The sequence below is a fragment of the Vulpes lagopus genome, chromosome 10 (assembly GCF_018345385.1).
Source record: "Vulpes lagopus strain Blue_001 chromosome 10, ASM1834538v1, whole genome shotgun sequence".
In the NCBI taxonomy this organism is placed as follows: domain Eukaryota; kingdom Metazoa; phylum Chordata; class Mammalia; order Carnivora; family Canidae; genus Vulpes; species Vulpes lagopus.
This window is the reverse complement of record NC_054833.1, coordinates 100,362,010-100,389,530: the sequence shown is the minus strand read 5'-3', so window position 1 is coordinate 100,389,530 and position 27,521 is coordinate 100,362,010. Positions and strand designations below refer to the sequence as shown.

At 41.3% G+C, this 27,521-nt stretch overlaps 1 protein-coding gene across 1 annotated transcript in view; it reads right to left on the bottom strand.

Annotated features, from left to right (window-relative positions):
* ADAMTS18 (ADAM metallopeptidase with thrombospondin type 1 motif 18) overlaps positions 1 to 27,521 on the bottom strand; it is a 135,054-nt gene that overhangs the window by 68,528 nt on the left and 39,005 nt on the right. Inside the window, exons 4-8 of the mRNA XM_041772137.1 lie at positions 6,472 to 6,754; positions 4,073 to 4,266; positions 3,516 to 3,599; positions 1,808 to 1,967; positions 148 to 253 (exon numbers count right to left, since the gene is read on the bottom strand). Coding sequence (XP_041628071.1) covers positions 148 to 253; positions 1,808 to 1,967; positions 3,516 to 3,599; positions 4,073 to 4,266; positions 6,472 to 6,754 — 827 coding nt within the window. The remainder of the gene's footprint in view (positions 1 to 147; positions 254 to 1,807; positions 1,968 to 3,515; positions 3,600 to 4,072; positions 4,267 to 6,471; positions 6,755 to 27,521) is intronic.

Here is a 27,521-nt window from a genome sequence, read left to right as displayed (position 1 = left end):
CAACCCTTCTTATAGTCAGGTATTATTCTAAGCTTTACCCAAGATCTAGCCTATCTATTCTAACTAGATTAACAATAACCATTAGAGGGATGCCAATGAATCACCCAACCAATTTCATGTAAAGTAGTGAATCCAGGGGTCACTCACTTGTGCCCTGACTCATGAGCGATGGTGAAGGCCAGGCCAAGCCCTGTATCCTCATTGATGGTACAACTGCGGTACTTACTGCACATTCCACTGATGGGGGCAAATCCTATTGAGAGAGCAATTTCAAATGTTAGGCCAAAGGGCACATATACTGATACCTGATCATTTCTTATGGCTTCAAAATGTTCTGTAGTGTTTTAGTTTAACTGATTCACACAATTAGTTTTAGTTTGATTAATGTACTTAATGTTTTTGTAGAAAAGTATTATAGGCATATGATTATTTGTCCTGCCCTGATAGATAAACATAGTATTTAACATTTCTTGCCTTTTAAAAAATATTGTCATCAACAGATCCTCCTTACAGCCCTGTGAACTCAGTATGAGTATTGTAATTTCCATTTTGCATATAGAATAAGAAGCTGCAGGACATTTATAGGCCTCATCTAAGTTAAACTGATGCAAAATGTCCACTTAACAGTGCTGTTAGCATCAAAGCTCAAGGTATATTTCCTAAGAGAACATATATCCTGGTCTTTTCCTGATGCAGACAACATGAAAAGGCCTGAACAATGTGAACAGATTAAGTGCATTTTTCTCATATTCACTATAATGTGAATATGTTTTCAAAAACCACATCATTGGGCAGGCCAGGTGGCTCAGTGGTTTAGTGCTGCCTTCAGCCCAGGGCCTGATCTTGGAGACCGGAGATCGAGTCCCACATCAGGCTCCCTGCATGGAGCCTGCTTCTCCTTCTCCCTCTGCCTGTGTCTCTCTGCCTCTCTCTCTGTGTGTCTCTCATGAATAAATAAATAAAAATCTTAAAAACAAAACAAAACAAAAAACCCAAAACCACATCCTTCAAAGAGCAGCTATCAAATCATCTCAGCCAGTACCTGATTCTATCTTGAATCACATGATAGTGGTACAGGTCTTTCTTCCCAGTTTTGGGTCCTCATGTGCAGAACAAGGATATGGACCCAGTCAGTATAAAATGCATACTTGTAGACTGACTGAATCCATTTTGCTGCTATGAGGTCCACGGGATGATCTGAGAAACTTAATGTATTGGCACATATCATCAGTGACACCATCATTACCACCACTGCCATCATCACCACTGATCTAGATGATCATTAATTCACCAAAAAAAAAATTTCTTCAGTTCCTAATGTATGCAATGGAATATACTAGAAAACATAGTATAAATGTAGAAGATATAGTCCTTACTCAGTGTCTTAGGTTAATATAGAACAGCTGAGTCCCTTAAAAGTCAAGTAACCTTCTAACGGATGCATTGCTATGCTACCTAGGGGCACAGTTATACACTATGGTGATCAGTCTAATTCTATTCAGCTACCCAGCTGCATTCATGCTTATGGAACAAACCACAATTTTTCTGGTTAAACAATTTACCTCAATGATCATCCCATAGAGTTCATAAAGAAACACCCAAAACAAATAAAGGAAATGAAGCTCACCATTCTACCTTGACTTTGGTTAAATAGAACAATATTCACCACAGGGCTGAGTGAAGATACTACCCCACAATTTAAATATGATGTTTCTTCTTATTAAGGGTCTTAAGGGCCACCCACCCAGTTGAAAGTTTCCATACTGTGTTTTCACAGGCGTGAGAGAAGCCTCCCTTCATACCATACCTAGAGTGTCACACGGTTCATTCTTCCAGGAACAGATGTCAAATCCTGTGAGTAGGATGGCATGGTCGTGCCTCTTGCCATTCTTCCCAACGAGAGCCGACTGCCATTGACAAAAACTATGCAGAGACTGGTCTGCATGATGGTTGATCAATAATCCTCCCTATGGGAAACCCACACAAACCAGAGGGTGAATTTGTCAGGAGTCAGAACGTTGAATCATTCCATTTGTACAGGCAAACACAGAAACCTCATGTTTCTAGGGAGAAAGGTCTGTGGAGGAAAACACTTGAGCTAAGGTTGGAGACAACTGATAAAAAAAAAACCTAAAAATATTTCAGGTAAATGCTCACAATATTTCAAGTAACTATAGAGTTTTGGCTGATTTGTATCAGTTTGTATGATTAGTTCTATTTTATAAAAAAATAAATAACCTGACATCAGTTGGAATATCTGTGTCCATCTCATGCTGGTACCACCTTTATAAAACTGTGATAGCTTTTAGAACCTAATTATAAGTTATTGTTGATAAAGTGCAATGCCTTCTTCAAAATAGTACAAGCAAGGTAGTGACCACAGCTTATTTACTCCTATGCCAAAATTTCCAGCAAAGGGCTTGGCACATCATCAATCCATCCATCAATCAATAAAATGAAAGCTCACTGAATGGATGTAGAAACAAATAATTATAAGATTCTGAGAGGGTAAGATAGGACCTAGCCTTAAGATAATTATTTACCAAAAATCTTTGCTTAAAACTATTGACTTGGATCAAGTTGAGGGTTTTTAGACTAGGTCTTTAATTATCCATGAATTAGGATGCCTCTGGCTTCAATGACCTTGGGCAAGGTATAAGTGGTAGGTTAAAGACAAAAGTGTCTCCCAATGACACACATTCTCCTTTCTACCCTTCTAAAATTCCAAGAACAATCTGACAGGTTGTTAACCTCTGTTGCTCTACACACCTGGACAATTAATTTTTGTCTTGTCTCTGACTCTTTGCTTTGTACATTAATTACTGGGGTTGCAGATGAAGAGGAGAAGCCACAGGGGACTTAAAAACCTGTGGTAGTCTCCACTTCAGAAAAATACAGTTTCAGCATCAAAACACTACAAAGCAGCGGGTGCCATGCAATTAACACTTTATTATATGTTCTGGTTTTATAATTTACTCTGTGCCTGTGACCTACACTTCAAGGTAATCGATTCAAGGGCAGTTAAATATTCCTTATTTATTCTCTGCAGTACTAAGATGGTGTTGGGGAAACAGTATGTTTACTACAAGAATCTTCTGATAACTTATATTCTGTATATTTTCAAAATATCCTTCTGCATCTACCTGCAAAGTACCCAGGACATCCAACGTGCAAAATTCAACTAACCCTTAAATCTGATATCAAAGGCACCTTCCCTGTAAAGCCTACATAATATTTGTATTTTTATATAGAATGTAACATTTATACTATATATGTATATATATGTCATTGTGTGTGTGTCATATATACACGCACATATATGTAATTATTTTGTGATGTTTTCATTGTTTGAATATACAACCCTATTACATTCTACTTTCTTTGAGGATAGGATCAGCATATTTTTAAGTTGGAATTTCTAATGACTAATTCATGGATCAATACATAGTAGGTATTCAATAAGTAGATCCTGAATGGTAGAATGAATTAAGAAATAAGTGAAGTATGGCACGTACAGGTTCTTGTTCCAGAAGAATGAGGCTCACCACAACAATGTTTATATCACTTCCAATGGTCCCATCTTTAAATAGGCTAGAAACCTGTCGGAACAATCAAAATCAAACAAAAATAAAGTAAATCTTAAAATTCCCAAAACTCTGTGTATCAATCAGACATATTTATAAGTATACAGGCCTCAACTTCACCAAATATATGTACATATGAAGCCAATCTCCTCAAAATTCATTTTTTTCCAATAAAATAATGTGGCTATATCTGCTATTCAATCCACACAAGGAAATACTCTTTAATTTTTTAAACCATTCCATTTTTAAAAAAGATTTTATTTATTTATTCATGAGAGACACACAGAGAGAGAGGCAGAGACACAGGCAGAGAGAGAAGCAGGCTCCATGCAGGGAGCCTGACATAGGACCGGATCTTGGGACCCCGGGGCCACACCCTGGACTGAAGGCAGACACTCAACCGCTGAGCCACCCAGGCATCCCAATACTCTTAATTTTTAGCTGTTCTGGAGGACGAGTAGCATCGGAGTCCTGGCAAACTCCCTTACCATGTTCATGACTGTGAGAATGTAGGTGGTGACATTTGCCTTGCCATGCTTTTCCACCATTTTCTTGTCTGCTACCACAAGAGTTTCCACATTGAGGCCCTTTTGTGATTTTCCAGCTGATCTTCTGGGTCGCCCTGCACTCCCATATTCATCAAACCTGAGATAGGTATCCTCCGTGGGAGGCTTAGGGGCATCTACAACGAACATAAGAGCATTTGGAAGGGATTACCAGTGGAGAACAGCTGAGTGAGATAGAAAGAAATCTACACAAGGCAGGGAGAGAGTCTGTAACCAACACTTCACTGATCTACTGATAAACGATGCTTTCAGTGCTTGTCCTGGGGCTTTGTACCTAGTTTTTGGTTGAGAAAGATTCATTCAAACAAGTTGGTAGATGAATAGACAATAACTCAAAAATACTCTAATGAGTAAACACACACACACACACCCAAACTACAAATCTAGTTGGTATAACAGGTCGACAAAAATCAATTTTGCTGGAATAGTCTTTAAAAACAGAAAATGTTCATTTTATTTTATTCTAAATAAAATAAAACACTGCAGAAGTAGACGTTACCCTTTGCCTCTGAATTCATGATGACACTTTATATATTATTTTCTAAATAAAATTTAGAATATACGTCCTACAGAAATGAACACTGTCCATGTCTAATATCCTTGTTTCATCGACACAAGCTAGAATATAGCACAAAATAAGTGGTCAATAAGGACTCTTTGACCTAATATTGAACTCGTTTGGGGGGAAATAGCATAGTTAGCGCTGATATTTAAAATATGAAATACTTCATAATAGGTAAGGTGCAGGCACCACCTTAACAGAATGGATATTGGCCATGGCCTTTAGGAAGAGGCTTGGAAGTCTCAGGATGTTGGGCCCCAGGCATAATCCCTTCAGTTAATGGAGAGGGACAAGTCCAAGGATTGCTGGGGGGCAATAGGGCATTTGGAAATGTGATACTAACAGAGTTATCTTAATACTTCAACAACTAGTAGAGTCATAATAGTGAAGTCAAGATAGCTCTCCATAGAGTGAAATTAAAAGATCAAATTACATAGTTTAGATATAAAGCCTCAAGTTGGCCACTTTGATAAGTGACCTAAGTCTCAGTTTCTCAATGAAAGGAGTCTAATATCCATAATACCAATCTGAAGCCTGCTTTAAATATTAGCTTTGATATCTCCTATCAAATATATATCACTGTCACTATGAATATCACTATTATTATAAATCCATGCCAAATAGATGCTCCTTAAAGAGGAAATTTTTGTTAACACCCCAAATCCCCAAAGACCAATTAAAATGCTAGAAACATGGTATTTCATTGTTGCTCCCCATCAACTGCTCAGGGATATCCATTCCCCTTCTCCTTGGGTAGAACCACCATTTGGCTGCTCTGTCCAACCAGGCACTCACCTGCCCTTATGGCTACTGAGCCTTTAAAATGTGGCTGGTGCCACTGAAGAGACTGAATTTTTAATTTTAATTTTAATTCATTTTGATTTAAAGTAAGAAAGCAATACTTGCTGCACTTATTGGAAAACAAGGGAGTTTGGGAGAACCTGAATATGTAAATCTACACTTCCAAACTTCAATTTCATGAAACCCAAATACAAATTAATTATTTCTGATGAAAATTTGTTGTCTAAATTAAAACCGTGCTCTAATTGTCAAACAAATACTAGATTTCCAAAACTTAATATAAAATACCTGATTCATAATTTGGTATAGTGATGGCATGTTGAGATATTTTGTATATCAGGTTAAATATATTATTAAAATTAATTTCCTATCTTTAATTTTTTTAAAAAAATGCGGCCAGTAGAACATTTAAAACTATTTGGGGGGCTGACATTTATTTCTCTTAGACACCACTGGTCTACAAAGTGCAGAATGCCATGGCTGGGTCACAAATCATGCCCAAGGGGCCCTGTATCTATCTCAGTGTCACTTCCATGTAGGTGCCAATGTTCTCATTTCCTGTTAAGTTCTCCTTCAAGAGCTTAAAAGGAACAAACATCCAACCACACCTGAGGATCCACCTCTGATTTCTCTCATCATTGGAAGACTCAGTACCTTTCTCATGAGCACAGAAACAGAGATAATATGGGGACCCAAGACTAAAACATAGGAGATGCTAAATGAAAACCAACAAAAGCATATCAAAATCTTTCCTAGTATAACCTAGAAGAATTGAGAATTGGTCGCCCAGTTTTTGCCTGACAGGGATGAATATTGGTCCATCTCCAAGACTGATTTCAAGGGATGCCCAGGGTAGCCCCAATTTTAACCTGCAAAGTCAGCACACCCAATTACACTCAAGAAAGCCTACGGAGGGCCCCGCATTGAGAACAGAATAAGAAAAAGTTTCCTTACATACATTTCTTGCGTCGTCCACAAAAATGCTGCTTTTGCAACCTTGGGTGGTGATGCTCTCTTTCTTGACTCCGAGATGTGCGGGGAGTGTGAGTTGGGGAGTGACCGGAAGAACGTCCGCTGGAGTCCAGGTAGCCATGGCAACGGTGGACCTTCTCCTCGGCCGTCCTTTTGTACAGTACGTGAGGATGGTGTCCTGCAGGTGCGCTGTAGTTATGTTCCTGGGCCAGCAGCTGAGGTAACGGTGAGATGAGGAATTCGTTTTTTTGCGTCCTTATTAGACCTGACTAAAAAGCCAAACACACAGAAAACATGAACGATTCCAGGCCTCCTCTTACGTGGTGATTTTCAACAACTGTTTACTGGCCACTTCCTGGGTGCGGGCACTGTGCTAAGTAATTGACGGGTATTTTCTATGTACCATTAGCAGTTACATGTTTTATCCCCATTTTACGGAGGACAAGACAGAGGCTAAGGTAGGAAGTAGGAAAGCGAGCACTGACATCGTAGGGAAGGAAAAAATTTTCCCTTTATCCTTCTAGGTTCTTGGCTCAGACCCCATTGTAATAAAAGATTAACAAGAGAAAAACAAACAGAGGTATAATAACATGTATATCTTTCGTAGAGATGGGAGTCATCCAGGAAAAGTGAGTAACTCCCCAAAAGGGACCCAGACACCACCTTATAAATACTGTCTCCAGCTAAAGATGTAAGAAGATGTTGAAGGCGATGGGGGTGGGAGAAGGGCAGTCATGCAAGCTACCAGGAAAAGCACAGAAAAAAGAGATATGGTTGATGTGCGGATTTACGTCCTGGCCTTCTGCCCAGACAAGTTGCCAGAGATTTGATCACCCTCCTGGTCCTGGCACAGAGGGGGAGGCACCCCCAAAATGGAGATTTCCCTCATGAATGTAAAACGGTAACTTCTACTTGGTTTTCAGAGAGTTTCTCATGTCTGCTGTTTCTTTTTTTTTTTTTTTAAGATTTTATTTATTTATTCATGAGACACACACAGTGTGAGAGAGAGAGAGAGAGAGAGGCAGAGACACAGGCAGAGGGAGAAGCACGCTCCCTGCAGGGAGCCCAACATGGGACTTGATCCCGGGACCCTGGGGTCACACCCTGAATCAAAGGCAGGTGCTCAATCAGCTGAGCCACCCAGGTGTCCCACCCACTGGCTCTTCAGCCTGAGTTAAGAAATAAGCTGGGAAGAAGAATTTCATCAATTAGAACACACAGACTGAGGTCGAAGCGGAGGTAGTAGAAGTCCCTGTTCGCTCTCTCTCCTCCACTTAGCAGATCTGTCTCTCGATGGCGCAGCCCGGGCCCCTCCATGGAGATGACCATGACTCAGCCAGCCCATCCAATCACAATTTCGCTTTCCGAGTTTGTGGCATAAAGTGTATATATTTGGACCTGATATTTCAGCTGGAGCACACCCCACTCTCCCTTCCACATCTCCATCCTCTCTCTTCCTGCATTTGGTTCCGAAGTTTCTGGACATCCAGGCCCCGGGATACCAAGTGTGGTCTGTTGGTGTGCAGTCTCAGCCCACCCAGGAGCTTGTCAGAGATGCAGACTCAGGTCTCACTCCAGATCTGTGGCATCAGAGGCTGCATTTTATTTAGATCCCCACAGGATTCACATGTCTGTGAAGCCCTGAGAAGCACTTATGTGGGCCAGCAACTCTTTTTTTTTTTTTTTATGATAGTCACAGAGAGAGAGAGAAAGAGAGGCAGAGACACAGGCAGAGGGAGAAGCAGACTCCACGCACCGGGAGCCCGATGTGGGATTCGATCCCGGGTCTCCAGGATTGCGCCCTGGGCCAAAGACAGGCGCTAAACCGCTGCGCCACCCAGGGACCCCTGGGCCAGCAACTCTTAAACTTTGCCGAACATCAGAAACACGCAGGGATCCAAGAGGCACACAGACTCCCTCACTCCCAAGCAGAACTGCATACCATCAAAATCCAGATCTTTTTCCTCATGATTCATGCATCAGAACTTTTGTTCTGAACTGCTCCAAGGACTATCAATGCACAAAGGGTTTCATGAGCCCGTCTTCTAGGCCTCCCCTTCTTCATGAGCAAAAGGGGAGGAATCCTTCCCTCCCTGACTACTTTATAAGGGGAGATAGAATAACCATTGTAGGAGCCCTTTATACACTCTCACCTACAGCAGTCTGGGTGGTTGAGGATGATGCGCCAATTGAATCGACACTCACTGGGTATCAGGTGCAAGGCACACAACTGTGTAGGAGTTACACAAACAGAGGATGTGCTCTGCTGGGGAGCCAGACACCTAAAAATTTAAGGATGGTACCAAATGCCAAGGGGGTGTCAGGCTGAGAGCAGATTACTATGGGAACATGGAGGCGCTGGCACCTAATCCACCCAATGGAGTGCAGGGGTTGCAGCAGACGGGCTCTGTGCTCAGGCCTAATTTGGGCCCTATGTTAGGATTCAGCTTCTCATTCCTAAAATAAGTCCCAGAATATGTGGTTTGGCCTTGACCTTCCTCCCCCTTCAGAAGGATGCTGCCTTCTGAAAGATTGTCTTGTTGACTTATAGCATTGACCTATTATCTAGAACCAGGGAACAGACAGATGCTTTGCTTGGCTCGGTGAACTCACACTGAGCACCTCAATAGCAGCCCTTGTCTAGGAGTTGGCATAAAGAACAGAGGCACACAACATGTCAACAGAACAGTTCACATTCATGTTCTCCTGGAGATTACAGGAGAAGAGAAATTGATTGGCAAGATAAACATTCAGTTGAGTAAAATCCCACAATCTAGGAATCCTGTCCATCATATCTTCAGGCTGGATCTCAGAGTAACCTGCCCTTCCCACCCAGCCCAGGGCCATGCTGGTAGGGTTTCCCTTCCTCATTTGGATACTTTCTGTTTAGTCTCCCCAAGCCATCTCCTATGTGAGCCTCCTCACATATAGTCTCTTTGTCCCACATAATGAACTCATTCCATGCACTCGGGTATTGATCTCAAATCCAAGCCCCTTCTCCTTGGCCCACAGATCCCTGTATAACCTGCCCCAGGTGGAGCTGGGCGGTTTAACCATCCCCTCTCCCTCTCTCCTCACCATTCAAAACAAGACATTTTACTTCTTAGATCTACTATGTGCTCTTACTTGAAGGTGAGCAGAATTTGCCACCCCAAAATATGCCTCTTTGGCACAAGGATTATCTTAAGCTGGTTATTTTTAAGACTCAGCCCATACAGGAGAAGCTCTGAAAGCCTAGGGAAGTTACCCCCCTCCTTTTTTTTAAAGACTTACTTAAGAGAGAGAGAGAGAGAGCATGCAGGTGCGTGCAAACAAATAGGCAGAGTGGCAGGCAGAGGGAAAGAGAGAAGCAGAGTCCCTGTGGGGCGAGAAGCCCAATAATGTAGTTCTGGATCCCAGGACTCTGGGATCATGACCTGAGCTGAAAGCAGAGGCTTAACCAACTGGGCCACCCAGATGCCCCGAGAAGTTATCTTTCTGTAGGAGACAGTTATGTTTATAAAGGAAATCTCCATTTATAAGAGTGTCTCCCTCTGTGTACCAGGACTAGGGGGATGACCAAAGGTCTGGAGACACTACTCAACAGAGGTGTGGACTTAACTCTGCATCACAATCACACTCTTGCTGACTGCACTGGGCCTGATTAGTTCCCCTAACTGTCCCTCTCAACTTCTTATCTAGATCGTATTTAAGGTGGTGTCTTGTGCCCTTTTGGAGAGATACCAAAGTTCTCCTGGGTCCCTTCCATGTTATTAATCATCTTTGTTTTTTCCCGTTGATCTGTCTTCTATTACAGGGGGGTGAGCCAAGTACTTAGTAGGGTAGAGGGAAAATTATTTTTCCCTCCCCCACAAACTCTTGCATACTTTTTCTTTGCCTATGATCTCCTGCTCCCATAGACTTGCTTGGCTTTCTGGTGCTCACCACTTTGTCACCCTTCCCCTCAAAGAAAATTCACTAATGGCCCCACTTCCCCCCAGCCCCACTTCCAAATTCTCTGAGGCCACAGTTCTTTGCTCTTGTCTCTCTACAACGACAGAAGCAAACAAAATGCCATCCTCTCCCCATCACCAGGGACATGTAATTTAACATAATTCTCTGTGACAGCAGAAGCCACACTGGCATCCCTGCTGTGTGTCACATGTTATCAGCCAATCAACATTTGTTTATTAGTCTATAAATGTTTGTGGAGTGAGTGAATGAAAGAATCTCTGACCGGAGGCGTGCGGGGATGCGCCAGCACCCACTCCCTCCACAGCGGAGGACACTGGAGGTGGGAAGCGACAGGTCCAATACATAAAATCCAGGCACTCTTTCTGAAGTCGAGCTGTGAAGCCTGGAACACTCCATGGGATGCTTTATTTAAACTTCATGACCACCCTGTGAAGAAATCTCAGCTGGAAGCACAGGAAGACCTGGGTCCCTCCTAGGTAAACCCTGGCCTTCTAGTGCCCCCACCTCTTCTACATGCCTGAAGACAAAGGACACCATTTACAGTCCCCAGCAGAGTGAACAGTTAAGGTGGGGGGTGGGGGTGGGAGCAATGATTTATCCATGAAAGCCCTCCTGCCTTACTAACTTCCTAACTTGGTTAGACTAATATCAAAGGCTTAAGCCACTTAAGTGTCTTAACTGGACCAACCGGTTGGGAAGCTTTTTCTCTATTCTCCCTGTTTCCTGAGCACCTTAAGGCAACTCAAAGGCACAGTGAAAGCTTCTGTGTTGAGAAAGCACTAAAAAAATAAGAATTGTCTTCCCATATTGGGACAAACACTGAGGCCACATGATCCTCTCTTTTTCAGTTCAAGAGTGACAAGGACAAAAATCTAGAATAATTCTTCAAAATGAAACAAGAATTTTGCAGCACTAGCTATTAAGGAAGAAATATATTCCTTTTTGGATTGGGTTTGACAGAAAACATTGGAGTCTGACCAAATAAATACATTTTATGGTTTAAAAATCCAAACCCAGCACCTACAAAAGGAGCCATCTGTTTATTTGCGGAATGTGTGAAGCATCTTGAGTTGCTGAACACACGCAATGTTCTGACTCCAACAGTGGTGAGCAAGATGGAGCCGTGGTCTCATGGGACTTCCAGTTAAATGGGGGAGCGGGGATAAGACAAGATTACAAATGGGTATGCAATATTCCTTTGGGCAAAATATGAAGAAAAAAAAGGGTTCTAGGAGAAAAAACAAGATGAGGGAAAAGGGTGAGGAGTGTGGGAGAACATGGGAGGCTTTCCTGAGAATGGGCATTTCCGGGAGATCAGAGCCCTTTCCTGGCTCATGCAGGAAATGAGGGTAGACAGGAGGGAACAGAGACCCAGTGGCCTACCAGAAGGGAATGGAGCCTGAGGATGCACTGAGGCATCCTCTAGGTCTGGGAAGGACAGGAAAGGCCTCAAGTCCCTGGGGAGGCTAGTGTGACACACTCAGAGCTGCCCCCAACTCCCTAAACTAGGGACTCCTCTCTCTCAGAAGCCAGAAGAAGCCAGAGATAAAGGCCCGGTGGTGTCCCCTTTTGGACTGAATATTGTTCCCGCATTACATGTCAACCTTTTCTAGTTTCAAAGATCTAGAAACCCAGTTACAAATTTAACTGCTACGGATAAAGACCAAGAGTCAATATTCTATGCAGTGATAGTTGGCCACTTTATACTTTTAGAATGGAGATACTATAAGACAATATATTTTGTTAGCAGTTGTTTCCTACTTTGGATGTCAGTGGCCAAATAATACACTAAGGATTCAGGTAGGGTATAAATCATACTTCAGGAAATTGCTCTTTAAAACATCCACCCCTCTAGGTCATATTTAAGTTCTATCAAAGGCTTTAAACTTAATGAAAAAAGGGAGACTGCAGATTCGAGAAAAGACAAGGTCCTTGTCTTAAGTGACCTGTATCCCAGCACTCGTACCTATTAAGTAATCAAAAATGGATTCAATGGATTAATGATGTTTGCTAAAAGTGAGATGATCTATCTTAAAGAAAGGTCCTGAAGTAATAATAATAATAATAAAAAGAACCCCCATGGGCGGTCTTAACATTCTATTGCTCTTCTTAGGGAAGGCTAATAAAACAACAAAAAAAGCCCCCATGAGGCTGGCTGGGAAAATATTGGCAAAGATATATATTTGTGATTATGAAAAATCAATTTACTTTTCATTTTAAAATTTTTAACCCATTGTTAACAATAGTGACCCCAAAAATACTGAAACTTCAGTCAAGCTGTCACATTTTTTAAAAAAAACAATTATTTTGTCCAAACAACAGGACTAAAGGATAACTAACTCATTTGTTGCCCAGCATGTACGAGGATGCCCCAAAAGGAAATATCAGTTTAGAGTGAGCAAAAAGCTTAAGGAAGCATAGTCAATATGAAACAGGAGTCCACAGTCCAGGGGCTGGAGGAGGAGAGAAAGGGACCATCAAAGAAGCAAAGGACTGGGGATTTAGAATTGTGTGAAGAAGTGACAAGAATTAAGCTAAAATGGAATAGCACAAAGACAATGAAATAAAGGAAATGCTCAACATACAGACAACAGTTTAGGGGTGCCTGAGTGCTCAGTCGGTTGAGCATCTGACTCCTGATTTCAGCTCAGCTCAGCTCATGATCTTGGGGTCATGAGATTGAGCCCCACCTATGGGCTCTGTGCTCAGCAGGGAGTCTGCTTGAGATTCTCTCTCTCCCCCCCCCTTGCTCTTCCCCTATTCTCTCTAAAATAAATTTTAAAATCTTTAAAAAAACAGACAAACAAAAAGTAAACATTTTACAGGTACACTTGAAGCTCCAGTGCTCACTCGCTGGGCTTAAGCATTCTGAACTTCTGGTTGCCTTTTTATACCATCTGTGAAGTGGGAATAAAAGTATCTCTAACTTGGGTTTTCTCACTGATCAAATAAGTGAATATTTATTTATCAAGCACTGTGCTAAGTTGTCAACTGCTCAGTAAATCTAAACATAAAACACAGCACCATAGTGACTTTCAAAAAGGAAGTAAGAAGCTTGAGATCAAAGACAAATGATTCACCAGGTTCCCGATGAGAACAAGTAGACTATCTGGATCAGTGGTCAGGCTGAGGAGACAAAATATGACATCATGCCGAGAGCATACAGATGCTGGTAACATCTTCAGTTCTCTACAAAGCACACAATTCTAAGACACTGACATAGAATTTTTTACCATCTGCATCTATACATGTAGAAGTGGTTTAACAGACAACTTGGACAGGCCCTCACACATGGACATGCCTTTTGGGGAAAAAAAAAACATTTGGGATGCCCTATTACTGTCAAGGGGAAGAAAATCTTCCATTTTGAGAGAAAAAAACAAAAATACACATGTCAACAAAAATCTGGTATTTCCCATCCATTCACTGATAGCAATATTATCATCAACTGGACTCACAATACAAATATGATGTAGAAGGGCATTTAGACTTTCCAGATTTATATACACAGCAATCTTCCTTCAAGAAAACTGAAAAGCCCACTCAGTGCAAATTTCTTCAGATACTACCAGTATCTCCAAATTGCCTGGCAAGAGAAGGGGCCAAGATGCAGAGCCACAGAATTTTTACATTCCGTAATGGTTAAGTGACTCGTTCTTCCTTTCCCTTAGCCCTGAAGAAATTTACAAAACTCTCAGATACTCCGGTCCCTGATTTGTAAAGTGGGAGTAATAATAATAGCACTTCCCTTAGAGGATTTTTAGAAGATTAGATGAGTTAATGCTTCTGAAGTGCTAAGAAGAGCACTTGGCACTGAGAAACATCCAATAATGTTTATTGTTATCATTATTCCATTTGATTATTTGAGGGGAGAAAGCAGAGAAGTCATCCTGCTTTCTAGTAATATGTTGATATTATAATCTTCCCCTTCAATTGGACCTGAAATTCTGGGAGGTGGCCTAAGTATTGTGTTTATTGAGAAAATAGTCGAAAGACTACACAAGGCTTTAAGAGGTGATGAGACACATTAATGATATTCTCACAAATATAACTGAAGATATTTAAAGACAGAGGAGAAATCATGAGTTTTTCTACCTTGTTTAATCCAAAGGTTTCAGGTTTTAGTTTTTAACTTGTTTGTTGTTTTCTTTTGATGGGGATGGGAAAGACAAATGACACGTAGAGGGGGAATTGCGAGGCTGCTCCTCTTCAATGACACTTTTTGGACCTATTAACTTCTCATCTGCATGTTCCCAGGTTAAATGTGAAACCCAGACTTGGTCCATTCTGAAGACCTACTCTTATCCACCTGCCCTCTACTGAAGAAAAAAAAAAAAAAAGCAGCATCATGGGGGAAAGGATACTTTGATGGGAATAAATGGAAGGTTACTGCAGGGAGAAAAAAAGTGGAGCTGACTTCCTGGAGATTATGGTAGATTATTACAGATGCTCACCAACCATCCCACCTGCCGCACACACTGGTGCATCACTGGGCAAAGCCCAGTTCTCCCGGTGACTCCTGACCTCCACTAGGCAAGTAGAGTCTCCAGGTACTGTCAGTCTCTATGGTTTTCTGAGTCATACTGATAAGGATAGATTAGAAAAATAGTCTAAAAAACTCTTTCTTCAGAAGTTCTTAAAATGGCCTGGCTTTTTTCCTCCTCCCTAGCCTGGGATGTTGGGCTACTTCTTCCTATACTCCAGTAGGCGGAAAATGAATTATCCTTTGCTTTCACTTACACTAACCAAATTTGGCTCCGAGACAATATTAACTAACATGGCTTTGACCATGTGCAATGGTTTAAGCTACTGACACAAAGATGAATCGACTCTTTCCTCAGAGTGCTTGAAGTATAACCGTCTGTACTGGTATAAAAGATGCAATACTAGCAGCTCTTCAAAGATATTAAGAACACATTGATGAAACCTATTTATTTGGCTAATTAAAAATATGTCTGTTGAAATAAACACTTAATGACTTCAACAGCCCAAAGCTCATGAGCCCAGAGTATAGCAGTTCCCGATGCAACATGAGGTTGGGAGATATAAGCCCATTCTGTTCCAATTTATGCCTGTGCCCATTCTCAGAAGGGCACAGACCTCCAAAAAGCATTTTTCCCCAAACACTGTATTAATACCAAAATGGTTGACAGTTTACCATGACCTATTGTCTAAATTTTAGTATTAATTTCAAAAAATTAAATGCACACATGCTCCTAAATGCACACAATTTTTAGAAGCAGTCTTATACAGCATCTACGTTTCAACATTTATTAATTAATCCAATTGGTTAATCACGATCAATAGATGTTGAGGAATTTTTTTCTTTATTTGTTTTTATCGAAGTTTGATTTGCCAACATATAACACCCAGTGTTCATCCCATCAAGTGCCCTCCTCAGTGCCCGTCACCCAGTCACCCCAACCCCCCGCTGACCTCCCCTTTCCACCACCCCTTGTTCATTTCCCAGAGTTAGGAGTCTATCTCATGGTTTGTCTCCCTCTCTAATTTTTCTCACTCAGTTCCCCTCCTTTTCCTTATAATCCCTTACATTATTTCTTATATTCTCCGTATAAGTGAAACCATATGATGATTGTCCTCCTCTGATTGACTTACTTCACTCAGCATAATACCCTCCAGTTCCATCCATGTTGAAGCAAATGGTGGGGATTCATCCTTTCTGATGGCTGAGTAGTATTCCATTGTATGTATGAATATGTATACATATACATATATACATACAGGTAGAGGAATCTCTTTCCTTCTCTCCCTCTCCCCCTTCTTTTGTTGCTCCACCTGGAGGAATAATTCATCGTTTCCTATGTACCAGACACTGTACAAGGCAAGCTGTCTGCAAAATCCCACCTGTCAGCTCAGTTTGATGGGTACTTTTATTAACCTCTCTGTATCTCAGGGATCTCTGACCACACAGCTTCTGCTCACTCTTAAACACACACCTTTTTAGGATTCAGGGAAAGTTCCAGAAACACTGTATTGTTTAATTGAAATCTACATAGAGGGCGGCCTGGGTGGCTCAGCAGTTTAGTGCCGCCTTCGTCCCAGGGTGTGATTCTGGAGACCCGGGATCGAGTCCCACGTTGGGCTCCCTGCATGGAGCCTGCTTCTCCCTCTGCCAGTGTCTCTGCCTCTCTCTCTTTCTGTGTCTCTCATGAATAAATAAATAATAAAATCTTAAAAAAAAAAAGAAATCTACAAAGAGTAGAGCTCAAATGTTTTCACAAAAATGAATGTTTATGTGAGGTGTTTGATAAGTTAACTAACTCAGTGGGAGGGACTGTATATGTGTATCAAATCATCATGTTATATGCTTCAAATAACTTACAATTTTATTTATTATACCTCAATAAAGTTGGAAAAAAGAAAGGTTCCAGAGAGGACATGACTTTTTGGGGGAAGAGGGCAGCAGCCCAAATAACAGTTATTTAGTTCCTGAGGAACTAATACTTCTGAGTTGGCTTCATGTAGGTCCTAACCTCCTGGCAACGACCTTTTGCTGCTATGCTGATGGATCCAAAGGACATAGAGGAATACCCATGAACTCGGATCTCCAGAAATGAAGGCTGAGGTCAAGTGGCACTAAAATCAGTCATCCTTTTGGCTTCCCCTTTCCCTTTGGCTTCACACCAAAGGGGTGGCAGGGGTGGACGTTCAACAGTCACTGAAAAAGCTTCTCCGTGGATCTAGAGGTAACCGGCTCAACCGCTCTCTGGAATGCGGCCTTACTGGACATTACTAATCTGCTTCAGATTTCATTCTGCAGTGCTCTGGTTTCCTCCCTTCTAGTGTATTGCACGTACTTTCAGGGCAGGGCTGGGACACTCTGCTTTGCAACCACCACAGCATGTCCTGCATGTCAGGGGCACTTCACACATCTTTGGGAGAGATATACACAGAATAATAAGGGAAGAGAAAAACCACATCTTCTCAGCTCCTCAGAAAGCTAAATATGCCTCGACAATCAACAAGAACAGATATCAGAACTCCATGACCCTTATAGGCAGTTTGGTCATGAAGACTTTCTCATCTGGGGAAGACTAAGGAGGGAGCCATTTGACAGCCTTGTGTCGCATGATCCTCTTTGCTCCAGTCTCTTGAGAATCAGATCATTTCAAAGGAAGCTTAAGGAAGGATGTCATTTGGAAAACACATGACTACCATAATGGCTGTTGGCTAACTGTGAGGGACCAAGTGGAGATAGCTGGCAGGTCTGGATTTAATAGAAACCAGACTCTGCCTATTTTGCAGGGGACCGTGCAGCCAGCCTCTCCCTCTAGATCATTCCAGTCTTTGGTGCTGTGTCTGCTAATAAACAGTCTTCCTTCTCCACATGTCATGTCAGCATCCTCTGGAGCGAGGGGCATGCTAAATGTCTGAGAGGAAATGGTCATAACTCATATCCAATGAAGTTGTGTTTTTTATGTCAATTTCAGAATCCAAACTTACGCTTCCAACCTCCAATCCTCATTTCCTCCAACAATGTCCTATGGAATGTAGCATTATGTGGTTAACAATGTTGACAAATCTCAACACAGTTGATCTCTAGAGCTCCTAACCCTGTCCGGCCCTATACTCTCTTTTCAGTTTGGCCACATATCACCGAGGGCCTAGAATAAAGCAGGGGGGCCTCCTATCTTGTCTCCTTGTTGGCAAGCTCTATCCTCTCTCGTTCCAAAGTTATTTTTCTAAAGTATCACTTAAAAACAGGTCACATTTATGCTCTATTATTACAAGATGAGTGCCAAACCAAGAAATATGAATTTCAAACCACTTTTCAGTCCAGTCTAATCCAATTCCAGCCCCCAGTAGCCTTTCTAACCATCTTCAACCCTTTGTGGCTAAACTCTAGGTACACGGGCTCCATCAACAGGACAGCCAAGCTCCCATCCTGGACTTTGGTGATTACTGTTTCCTGCATCTAGATGGCTCTGTCCCCAGATGCCTTGCTTTGTTTTGCCCAAAGGTCACCTTTTCAAGCCACCCTATAAAACAAAGCAAATATTGTCATCCTCCATCTCAGTCAGCTTAGTTTTTCTGTAGAGCCCTTATTGTTACTTGATGGTCTGTCCTGTAGTTGTTTGCTTTGTGTTTATTCTCTGTTGCTTCTATTAGCTCCATAAAGCCTGGTGCTTGTGTTTCTCTTGCTCATCTCTGGCACATGGTAGGTGCTCAGTAAATATTTGTAGAATTAATGAAGAAGGAATAAGGCAACATGCCTGGTACTAAGAGAGATCTAAAAATAGGCGAGACGTTGATGCTTGTACTTAAGCATGCTTCTTTTTTGGGAGACAAACACATACCCAATTAATCAGATATATTATATTCTTTCCTGATTCATCATTATGATTTACAAGCTTCTCTTATAGGCTTCTTTATCATCATGTACATTACCACAGTGCTTATCAAAGGGAGCTATATAACTTTTTTTGTAATGTAAAATCCCTGCAAGTACAGACACTGTATTTTGACTTTATGCTCTTGGAACTCAGATGGCATTGGCATGACAGTCAATCATGTTGAAGGAATAGAGGAATATACAAAATTCCATGGGAGTGTAAAGTCAGACCACCTCTGAGGATGGCATCAAACTCTTGTACAGTGAGAAACAGCTGAGGGTTTTGAAGGCCACGCCAGAAGAATCCATCTATGTTATAGAAAAATGGCTGGACCCAAGTTGTAAGGACTCTGCCTCCTGTAACAGTGAAGGATATGCTAATTTGACACTATATAATCTGCCTGCCATTTTTGAAATATGCCAAAAACTTAGACTAGGAAATTTAAACATTACATATTAGGTAGCATCCAGTTTTTCAACTTGTTGTACTATCATTGCTTCAGATTGCTATCTCAAAGAGCCTAAGCATTCCAGCTATAGGTATTCAGGTATTGAAACCTACACTCTCAATATCAAATTAATCCAGATAAATATTTTCATAAAAGTACTATATCCAAACTCTAACCCCTGGCTACCTGAAAATCAATAATCAATAGATTATTGGTATCTCCCACTGCTTAAATTCTCACTATCCAATTTTACTTGGTTTCTGAGTTTAGAGAGTAGGAAATATGGTAGCTGATGTCTAATACATGTTTGCCGAAAGTAGTGATTTTCCTAGAAGGAACAATTGACATGGGCCCCGTGACTCAGCTGGAGCAGCACAAATAGTGTCTGCTGTATTTGCACGATAGTGCAAATCCCTTTTTTGGAATAAATGATGCTGCTCCGTTCCCAAGGCTGCTGCCCACGGATGCACGGCATCAGGAAGACATATGTTTTTACTTGTTTCTGCAGTGGTGATGGGTTATGTCAAGCTCTCCACCCCACCTTGCCCTGCTTCCTTTGGAACTGACAACATTCATTTGTTTCACAGACAGCTGGAGCTGGAAGCCAAGCCAGTAACCAGCTGTCAGAGATGTGATGAAGTATGCCACGTGGCATCTACTCATTGGGTAGCTTCACCGAGTGGCTGGGTGGCTCACTGGACTTCCCGAGCTCTCCCAGGGGTAGTGTGTGTGGAAGAGCTAGAGATGAACACCATGTTGAAAACGGCTGGTCCCAATTTTCTTCAGTTATTTATCTTCTTCTGCCCTTCCTCACCCCCTGCCTCAAGGTAAAACCAAGGAAAATAATCGTAGGATTATGGGATGTTAGCAATTGTGTACTTCATCCTCCGATTTTACAGAGAAAGGAGATGGGATCCAGAGAGAACAAAGGCATTGCCCAAAGCCTTGCAACCGATCAGCAGCGGATCATTTCTGCCTCCTGTTCAGTTTTCTCATCTACTTAACAAAGAGGTTAGACTCAATCATTTAAGGCCATTTCCACATCTGGAATTCTGTTCTTTTTATCAATTGGGATGATATGTAGGTAACTTACTGTGATGCAACGTACAAACTCTGTACAGGCAGCAACCTATCTGAAAGCCTAGTACACGTGTAGCAACAAAAATGTTTGTTGATGGCGCTTTGTAACATCAGAGCCCAGTTACAGGCATTAGAGCCTGTCTTTGACCAGTCTCAACACCAAGCTTAAGGATGCAGCTCCCCCCTCGGACTCTCAGAGTTCAGATTTGAAAACCAATCTTCTAGAACAGATACTAGAAACTGAAGTCCACAGACCCTGCCTGGCTCTTGGTGGGGTTTTTTGCAGCTGTACTGAGATATAATTGACAAATAAAATTATATATATATATATATATATATATATATATATATTATGCTGTATAATGTAATATTTTGACAGACATATACATTGTGAAACGATTGCCACAGTCAAACTAATTAACATATCCATCCCCTCGCAAAGTTATCTATTTTATATGTGTGTTGAAAACTGTAAGGTCTACTCCCTTAGCAAATTTCAAGTATACAACACAGTATTATTAGCTACAGTTGTCATGTAATACATTAGATCTCTGGAACGTACTCATCTTGCATAACTGAAAATTTGAACCCTTTAACCAACATCTCTCCATTTCCTCCACCCTTAGTCCAGGGCAATCACCATTCTACTCTCTGATTCTACAGATCAACTTTTATAGATTCCACACACAGGAAATACTTGTCTCCCTCTGCCTGGCTTGTTTCACTTAGCATAATGTCCACCTAGTTCACCCATGTTGTTACAAATGACAGCCTTTTTTAGGCTGAGTAATGTTCTATTGTACATGTATACCACATTTTATCTGCTCATCCATTGATGGGCACTTAGGTTGGTCTCATATCTTGGCTATTGTGAATAATGCTGCAATGAATATGGGAGTGCAGATATCTCCTTGAGATCTTAATTTCACTCCCTTTAGGTATATATCCAGAAGTGGAGTTGCTGGATCATATGATAGTTCTATTTTTGTTTAAGAGACCTCCATACTGTTTTCCATAATGACTATATATTCTCACTAACAGTACAAGGGTTCTTTTCTCCATGTCTTTGCCAATACCAGTTATCTTGTCTTTTTGATAACATCCATTCTAATAGGTGTGAGGTGATATCTCATTGTAGTTTTGATCTGCATTTTTACATATACCAGTTGGCCATCTGCCTGTCTGCTCAGGTCATTTGCCTTTGCCTATTTTTTAAATCTGGATATTTGTTTTCTTGCTATTGGGTCACTGGAATTCCTTATATATTTTGTATATTAACCACTTACCAGATATACAGATATACATTGCAAATTTTTTCTCATTCCAAAAGTTGTCTCTATACTTTGTTTATGGTTTCCGTTGTTGCACGGAAGCTTTTCAGTTTGATGCAATTCTATTAGCCTATATTTGCTTTTGTTGTCTGCATCTATGGGGTCATATCCAAAGATTCATTCGTCAGACCAATGTCAAAAAACATTTTTCCTACATTCCCTTCCAGGAGGGAAGGGAGTAGTTGTTAAGAAAGAGACAATAGGCCCCCAAATAGAATCACTTATGCTAAACCCCATGTCCCCAAACCCAGACCTAATACTTAATTACAGTTTCTGTCTCTTCAGGAATGAAACCCTAAATGAGTCATTCAGAAATTACCTAGTCAGTACCAAGGACATAATCTTCCTGAAAGACCCCTGCTTTCCCCTCAAGGATGGTGGTCTTGCCATAATCAATCCGCATTTTTCCAATATAACTTTCTTATCCTACTCCCTTCTGCCTATAAAACTCTTCCATTTTGCACAGCTTCTTGGAGCTCCTTTCTACCCACTAGATGGGTTGCTGCCTTAATTCCCAAATCATGGAACAAAGCCAAGAAGATCTTTAAAATTTGTTCAGTTGAATTTTTGTGTTCTAACAGAGTTTTACAGTTTCCAGTCTTATTCTTAAGCCTTTAATTCATTTAGCTGCACTATCATAAAGGCATTTTCATGCATGGCCAGTTATTCAAACTGATGCTTCTACAAGGGGACAAGCACTAGAAACTTGTCCACCTTCTTGCTGATGTAACCCCCTCCTCAGTTAGGCTGGGTTTTCAACTCTGTGTTACTGTCATTTCATCCAATTTTTCAAGAGAAGTCAGGAATTCTGTTTTTCATATATGGCTATTGGACAGCAGCTAAGAAGTGGCTAATCCCCTAAGCATGTTGGATATGCTCTCACAGTATGCATCCTTCCCCACTGTCCCACGTCCCTCATTACATGACCAATCTTGTGCCTGTGGACGTTTGGCTTAGAGACCTCTGCCTTAATTCAGCCCTATCTTTGATGCACTGCTTATGTAAGAATCATGTCTCATCATCCAAGGCATTTGTCCTTTTTTTGTAACTGCCAGATCATCCAGCACAATGCCAACTCTACATATGTGTCGCACACAGAAGTAATTGTTAAGGAAAAAGGATCTGATTATGAATGGAGAGTCTATAGTGAGCAAAGGGAAAAAAAGAAAAACTGGGAGTTTGAGTCTGGATGTAGATTCAAGTTCTGAATCCACACCTTAAAATCTTTGCAACTTTGCACCATTTGCATTCCATACCTTTGCCTCAGTTTCCTGAACTGTACAAATGAGAATAACACAGAATTCTATTTTTGTATAGCATCACTTGGGATTCCATCAGGAAACAGTTGAAGAAGTACACTGGTTGGTGACAGTCACCAAGGGATCAAGGAGTGGTGCTGTTTGCATGAGGCAGGTAGATAAACACAGCTTTCTTGGAAGGTTGGAAAAGCAGCATAGTTTATTTACCTTGTGAAGTCTGGGAGTTTGCAAATACTTGGTGCCTCCATGCAGAAACAAACTACAGAAGCCTGCAATGGGTAAACATTTCTGCTCTGTGAACCAAACTTGCCTTCTGTAGTATCCAGATTACTACTCCAAACAGATGCTGGGGATGGAGGAGGGAAGCCTGGAGGCAAAAATAGCAAATGACCTTTTGCATTAAATTAAACTAATACCCTCCATCCAGATTTGGCTTCAGAAAGACACAAATGAGACAGGATGTTAGACAAACACATATGCTGTTAACTCGTTAACATAAAACTGAGGGATTAATTGAATGTGTGCAGTGATTTCCAAGGTTTTCTTTATGCTCGCATAGATTTCCTTGGCTCATCCAACTGTTGTGCAAGTTCTCTTCCTGTTACAAGCACAGTGTGGCAGGAAGACGAGAAGTAGCTTTCTTGCCAAACATTGGGTCACTTCCATCTGATATCAACAGTTACATATTAGTCTGTCATGGGTCATGGATCAGTTTACGAAGTTGTTCACAGTGTCAGATGGCTCGAGCCACCCTTGTCCTAGGATAAGTTGTATTTCAATAAACCAAGTCTGTGTAGGCTTCCAGATTACTAATAAAAATCGACAGCTAGTTCTTGGAAGCAATCTTAAAATGCACTCTTCAAGAGTTTAGACACAAAGGTACCTCTGTCACAACCCAGATGCTCGAGCCACATACCCACTCTTTTAAATAAAGCATTTTGGAGTGAACTGTTTCTGTTGTCCTGTCTCTCCTTTAAGTAGAGATTGCACGCTGCGTATCAGAGGTTTACCATGATCACACTGAGAAAATCAACAGCAAGATGTTGAGTTCTTTAACTTCTGCCAAAAAAAGGTTTCATTTGGTTCTCTGACCATTGCTAAAATAACATGTGAACTGAGAAGACAGCCAGTATCTTACTTTTATCCATCAACAACCAAGACTATGAGTAAAATGGTACGTTTTCTATCCAGTAGTTGATGTACTTGATGACTTTGGCCCTCATTTGGGTGCTGTGGATTCACCTGCCCAGCAGGAATGAGAAAGAAAGTGTCTGACTGGCTCTTCTAGTCTCTCTGGCTTTTTCTCTCCTCATGACCCCTACCCCACTCCCTACCCTTACCACACTTCCTAAGCAGGGCTGGTCTTCCTGCAGTTCTTTCAACTTGCCAAACCTGTTTCTGACTTTCTCCAGGAGGAGAAACCCCCAGCTCTCAGCAAGGCTGGATTTACCTTCTCAGGAAATAATCAAAAACACTGTGGACCACAGTCTGAACCCAAATGCTTGCATTCAATTTCGGCCGCCGCTACTTCTAAGACTTGTGACCTTGGCTGAGTTCCTTGACCCTCTGGGCCTCAGTTTCCTGAGGATAAATGAAGGTTATAGGCTTGCTCTGAGCATTAAAGACACTAATATATATAAACCACTTAAAATAGTGTCTGACACATAGTGAGTGCCTGGCTGGCCTATTTCATTTGCTGCTTCACTGCCTGAAAGTATCATATTTCTCAACTGACTGGTTGTTTATCTTTTTCCACTAGTAGGTGGGGTAGTAGAGAGAAAAGACCTTGTATGTGCTTGTCCCATTTTTTAAATCCCTAGCTTCCGGGCACCAAGAGTGGTGTCTGATGCATGACAGATTCTGAATAAGTATTTGCGGATTGAATGAATGATGTCCAAGAGATGCTTTTGTGACAAGACAGCAGCCACGAATGAAGCTGGCAATAGTCAACTAAGCAAAGAAGTCATTAGTTGGAGGATTGAGGACACAATTTAATAATGAATAAAAGCAAGAGTATCTCAATCTTTGCATTAGCTAGTTCCACAAAACATATATAAGATGACAGTCCTATTATGAGGAGTTTGGTTTTATTTTGCTTGTAACTTTTTTTTTTTTTTTTTTTTTTGGAGGAGAGAGGAGGTGAGGGTGGCTTTGTAAAATTCCCCACATGACTGTTAGATGAATTAATTCAACAAATATTTTGTATCTATAACAGGTTCGGCTCTGACCTAGGCCCTAGGGACAAGGAATCAGACTGTGCTGGCCCCTGAAAGATTTCTTGAAAGAGGGGCTATCTAAGCTTAGTCTTTAATGAGGATTCTGTTAGCCAGGTGAACAGGGCGGGGGAGGGAGCTAGCAAGGCAGGTGGGGTGGGGAGGGATATCCAGGTGAGGGAGCAAAGGTGAAAGGCTCAGTTGCCTGAAGCTGTTTGACTTGCCAAGCATATTATGGTTACGTGCACTGGCACGTATGTGCTTTGGCAGGTGGAAAGAAGTAGATTTTTTAAAAGCCCTAAATATAAAAAGATAATGTGGAATCCCTATGTAATTAGGAATAAAAATAACATTATCAGTAAAACTTACAATCAGCTTGACGTTGACACAGCCAGAATTTCACAACTTAAGAGAAAACCAAAGAAGCCATTACGTTCATTAAAGCTGGCAACTTTGAACTTTGTCCTGAGAAAACTAGAGAGTCATCAGGGATGTTAATCCAGAGGAGAGTCAGTGTGGCTAAAATGTGGATGATGATTGAAAGGAAGCCAAGAACCCGAGACTAAGAAATGTAAAGCAGAGGCTTTGCCTGGGTTTCTGCAAGACAAAATGACAATAGAAACCCAGCAATGATGGTAAAGAAGAAGTAAACACATTTTTAAAAATTCAGAATGAAGACTTAGGAGGGTTTAGTTATTGGAAATGGGTTAAGGAAGTTACTCAGATCCTTTCTGTAGATGCAGAGGCTGGTTCAAAGACAAAGAATCATTCAGCCTTGCTTACTTTCTGGAGATAACTCCTTGAACTCATCAAATTTATACTGTTAATACAATAGTCACTAGCTACAGGTGGCTCTTTATATTTAAGTTTAATACATTCAACCCAAATAAAACTAAAAGTGCAGCTCCTAAGTCACCCTAGCCACAGTTTGAGGGCTCATTCACCACATGCGGCTAGCAGCTACCATATTGGACAGTGTAGACAGTTCTATTGGACACACCATGCCACCATCCTTCCATCAACCATATCCAATAAATTGTCCATGATTTTATACATTTATGCTTTGCTTTCCTTTGAAGTCTGAAAGATGTCAGGCTACTGGTACATATAGGAACCTTCATCTACCTACGAGCATGAATTAAATGTTCCTGTATACATGCATTTGGAAGAGAAATGTGGTAAGAGTAAAGATCAGCCTTACATGATTTCTCAGTTGAATATAACAGAGGCTTGCTGCAAACAAGCAGGAAGCTGGCAATGTCAGATAACAATGATTTGTGTGTTCCTGATGCAGTATGGACAGCCATGATGAGAGGAAGGGTCAACAATAGGGTTCTATCAATATCCTCTCCCTTTCCATCTCTCTCCATCCATACATCCATATATCTATCAATCAGTTAATCGATCATCTTTCAAGTAGGCTCCATGCCCAGTGAGGAGCCCAACACAGGGCTTGAACTCACAACCCTGAGATCCAAGACCCTGAACTGAGACCAAGAGTCAGATGCTTAACCGACTGAGCCATCCAGTTACTCTCTCAATTTCTCTTTAAATATCTGCAAGGAGCTTTATGAACAATCTATAATCTGCTGGGGTTGGAAATAATGGGAATTATAATACCTAAAAACAGTAACAAAAACTACTACAACTGTATTTCGTTTCAAATTGAACAAAAGGAAAAGTTGTTTTCCTCACATGGAGGGCAGGCAAGGGGGACTCAGGGATTCATCTCAAATCAACAGACAACTCACTTTCTGAGTTTTGAAAGAGTTTCACAAAGGGATAAAGTGGCCTGCTAGATTTGACGGAGGTGACTCAACTTTGAAAAATATAACTCATACAGCTATTAATAAAATATGTTCATTGATTACCTATGTTCATAGAAGCTTCAGTACCAGAAAAAGCCCCTCTCACATATGGGCTAATCATGGTATAGGAAATTGAACAAAAGTGATACAAATCATTTCATCAAATTGATGATCACATACTATGTGCCAGGCACTACTGGTAATGTTGGGATCACGCTACCTGTGGTTAGTGAGGGTCTGAATCATCTTCCTTCATGAGTAGAGCTTCAGGATAATCTTCTGGTCCAAGTAGGTCTGAGGAAGTACCGAGTGAGCCATGGCATGAGAGGAGACATAAGAAGGCTTCTGAAATTTGCCTTTAGGGAAGCTAGAAACCATACTTATTTCATCTTCCCAACTCAATCATTAGTTAGCAAATGTGATGAGATGAAATTAGAGGTGAGTAGAAAGAGTGTTTATGGGGGAAGCCAAAGTTCTCTGAAAGTCCAATAATGCCCATGGGGTCAGGCCCTTGCCTACCTCTGCAGACTCACCAACGACCTGCTACACCAGTTGCCCAACCAGTGTGGCTCCACCATGTGGCCTCATT